The sequence below is a fragment of the Volvox carteri genome (genome assembly GCF_000143455.1).
Source record: "Volvox carteri f. nagariensis unplaced genomic scaffold VOLCAscaffold_61, whole genome shotgun sequence".
NCBI lineage: Eukaryota > Viridiplantae > Chlorophyta > Chlorophyceae > Chlamydomonadales > Volvocaceae > Volvox > Volvox carteri.
In genome coordinates, this window is record NW_003307604.1 from 22,043 (window position 1) to 25,107 (window position 3,065).

The window sequence follows — 3,065 nt, forward strand, 5'->3', positions numbered from 1 at the left end:
CCCCACGCTCCCCCCCCTAGTCCCTGCCCCCAAGCCCACCACTCCACCCCTGCTCTTCCTCCACGGGGCCCTCACAGAACTCGCACACGCTCTTTAACCACGTCACCAGGTTCCCCAATTCCCCCTCACTTCTCCCACCGTCCCCAGCCCACACCCCACTTCCACACTGCACTTCCCCACCGCCCTCCCCCCTCTGCTGTCTCCTGGCCGTTGTGGACTTCACCTGCGCTCCCATGCCATTCCTTGCCCTTCCCTCCCTGCGTCCTCTGCGCTGTGTTTACCTGCTCACGTGCATATGTTTGTATGTATGTTGTTACAGGATGGTATAGCTTCACCTGCGGCCCCCTTTGTATGTGTATGTGTGGGGCAACATGTTAGAGGTCCAGGTCAGAGTTGGCCCGCAACCACTCGGTGGGCGACACCTGCGTTGTTCCTAGTAAGCTGCACACATGACATGTGCATCTGGCGTTCACACCGCCTCCTTCTTGTTGCTACATGTATGCGCGCGTGCATACATTGAAAGTATGTAGCATCCACTTGTCGATGTTGTGCTGAACTGTGAAACGTTACTTGACCAGATGAGATTATTGACATGGCGGGGGGCTGGTCTTGAAGCTTATCGTAGTCGAACTTGCCTTCCTTTCCGTTGTGGATGATACTTAGATTGAGGGGGATTTCGTCGCGTTTGTTCCCTGGTTGGCATGGTTGAATTACCCGTTGTACGTACCGCTGCCAGTGCCTGTCTGTTGGCGCTTTGTAAGTTTCACGCTGTAGTCCAAATCATATGTACTGGTGGTCGATGATACGGTTTACTGTTGGAAAGTACTCTTAGGTACACTCAGGCTTGACACTTCGGTAGTTTGATTGGTTGCCTTTATCTCAATACGACATCGGATCAGGATTGGCTACGGTATGCTTATATACTGCTTGCGTATCCATTCTCTCTCTCTCCTTGTGTAACGATATGAGCGAGTGATGTGTTCACTGGAGGACTCTTATCCCTAACAGGTTATGAGCCCCGCGCTTTAGCGTGCGGTCATCCGATTTGCCCGGTGGTGCCTTTTTCTGCTGTGTGCGGACTTAGCTGTAGGCAAGGATGAAAATAGATAAGGAGGATTTTTATTTCTCCATTAGCACCTTTCACCTCTTGAAGGAGCACGTCATCGGCGTCCTTCAACGTAAAGGACTAGTGAACGCGATCAGCCCCGTGCAGGCTACGCGAGATGCAGTGACAGACGAGCAAGACCAGCGAGCTTTGGGCGTTATCAAGGAATTCATCCGCGTCCTGGAGAAAGCCCTGTACGCGCGTCACGCGAAGGCGTACGACCTGTGGCTTGCTTTGGCGGCTAAGTATGGGCAACAGACTCGAGCTGTGAAGAGCTTATTGGTTCAAAGGTTGACCCAATTCAAGATGGAATCGAGCGAGACGATCAGCGACTACATCGCTCGGTTCCAAGCGCTTCGACTAGAGTTTGCGGCCATCGAACTTAGCTTGGCGGACGACGAGGCGGTGGACCACGTCTTGAGGGGCCTACCTGATACGTATGCCATGATCCGCACAGTCATAGAGAATACCACCGACGTAGACGACATCGAGAAGCTGGAGATGCGGCTACTTGTCGAAGAGCAGAAGATTGATACGGAGACCAAGAAGTCGCCCGTGAAGGGAGCCTACAACGTCGCGCGGCAGGCGCCACACAAGAAGAAGGACAACAGGAAGTGCTTCTACTGCAAGGAGCAGGGCCATTTGGTTGCCAAGTGTCCGAAGCTTAGACAGCCATATCCGCCACCACCACCGCCGCCGCCGCCGCCTCCCCCTCCACCACCTCCCCAGCCTTTCATGCGCCAACGACAACAACAACCACAAGTGCAGCCACAGGCCCAGGGCGTGCGGCGGCGACTAGTTGGCGTCATAAACACGCTTGGGGGAATGAGACTGGCACCCGGTGAATGGCTTCTCGACACTGGAGCCGAGGATCACCTGACCTTCACGCCTGAGGACGTGGAGGGTCTGAAGCCGGTGCGCGAGGGCGAGGGTGTCGTTTTTGAGGTGGCGGATGGGCGGACGGTTAGCTCGATTGGTGAGGGCAGGGCGGTTTTCGCCTCTTTTCGAGGGCAGACGGAATTGTCGGTACCTGTACACGTAGTTCCGGACCTGCAACACCGCCTGTTCTCAGTCAAGGCCCTGAAGAGATCCTTCCCGGATAAGGTGGTAGAGGTTGTCCTGTCCGCTGATTGCTCGTATATAGCAATAGACGGAATTCCCGCTGTCGATGTGTTCGAGGAGAACGGGATGTACATCGTGCTTGCGCAGCCAGATGCCGAGTGGAATAGGGCATTATCCCTGCATCGCTTTCCCAAGGAAAAGTTAGACACCTTGCATCGTCGCATGGGGCATGCTAGCCTCACCCGTTTTGATAGGCCGTTTTTTGACGACCTGGTCCATTCGGAGCCCACATGCCCCGAGGAAAGCCTTCATCCGGAGAGCAAGGTCTGCGAGCCGTGCGTTATGGGAAAAATGACCCGCAGCCCCCATCATTCATCGACGCACAAGGGCGAACGCGTGCTCGATCTCGTCCATATGGATCTTTGCGGCCCGATGCCGGTCACGTCGCTGGGTGGAGCCAACTACTTCGCTACCTTCTACGACGATTTTAGCAAATACTCCGAGGTTCGTTGCGTTCGTGCAAAGAGCGAAGTCCCCGCTGCCGTTCGTGAGGTTTTGACTAAGTGGGAACGGCAGACTGGTCTAGAAGTTCGTTGCGTCCGAACTGATTGCGGCACGGAGTACGTCAACGATCGCCTTGCCTCCTTCTTTTCTGAGAGGGGTATTGTGCATGAGAAGTCGGCACCGTATACACCAGAGCAAAACGGAGCAGCGGAGCGCTTGAACAGGACTTTGCTGGAGCGTGTGCGGGCCATGCAATATGATTCGGGCGTACCTCCGGAGCTGTGGGGAGAGGCAATAATGACGGCCAACGCCTTGCGCAACGTGTGTCCTACGAAGGGGACTGTACAGACGCCGTGGGAGCTGTTTACTGGAAAGCCCCCGGACGTTTCTAAGC

At 55.3% G+C, this 3,065-nt stretch overlaps 1 protein-coding gene across 1 annotated transcript in view; it reads left to right on the forward strand.

The window, feature by feature from the left end:
- Window positions 1-371: 371 nt before the first annotated feature.
- The window catches only part of VOLCADRAFT_97437 (uncharacterized protein), a gene marked incomplete at both ends in the record, with an annotated part of 6,259 nt that continues 3,565 nt past the window's right edge, over window positions 372-3,065 (forward strand). Inside the window, 2 exons of the mRNA XM_002956407.1 lie at window positions 372-386; window positions 1,835-2,502. Of these exons, the coding sequence (XP_002956453.1) occupies window positions 372-386; window positions 1,835-2,502 (683 nt within the window). The remainder of the gene's footprint in view (window positions 387-1,834; window positions 2,503-3,065) is intronic.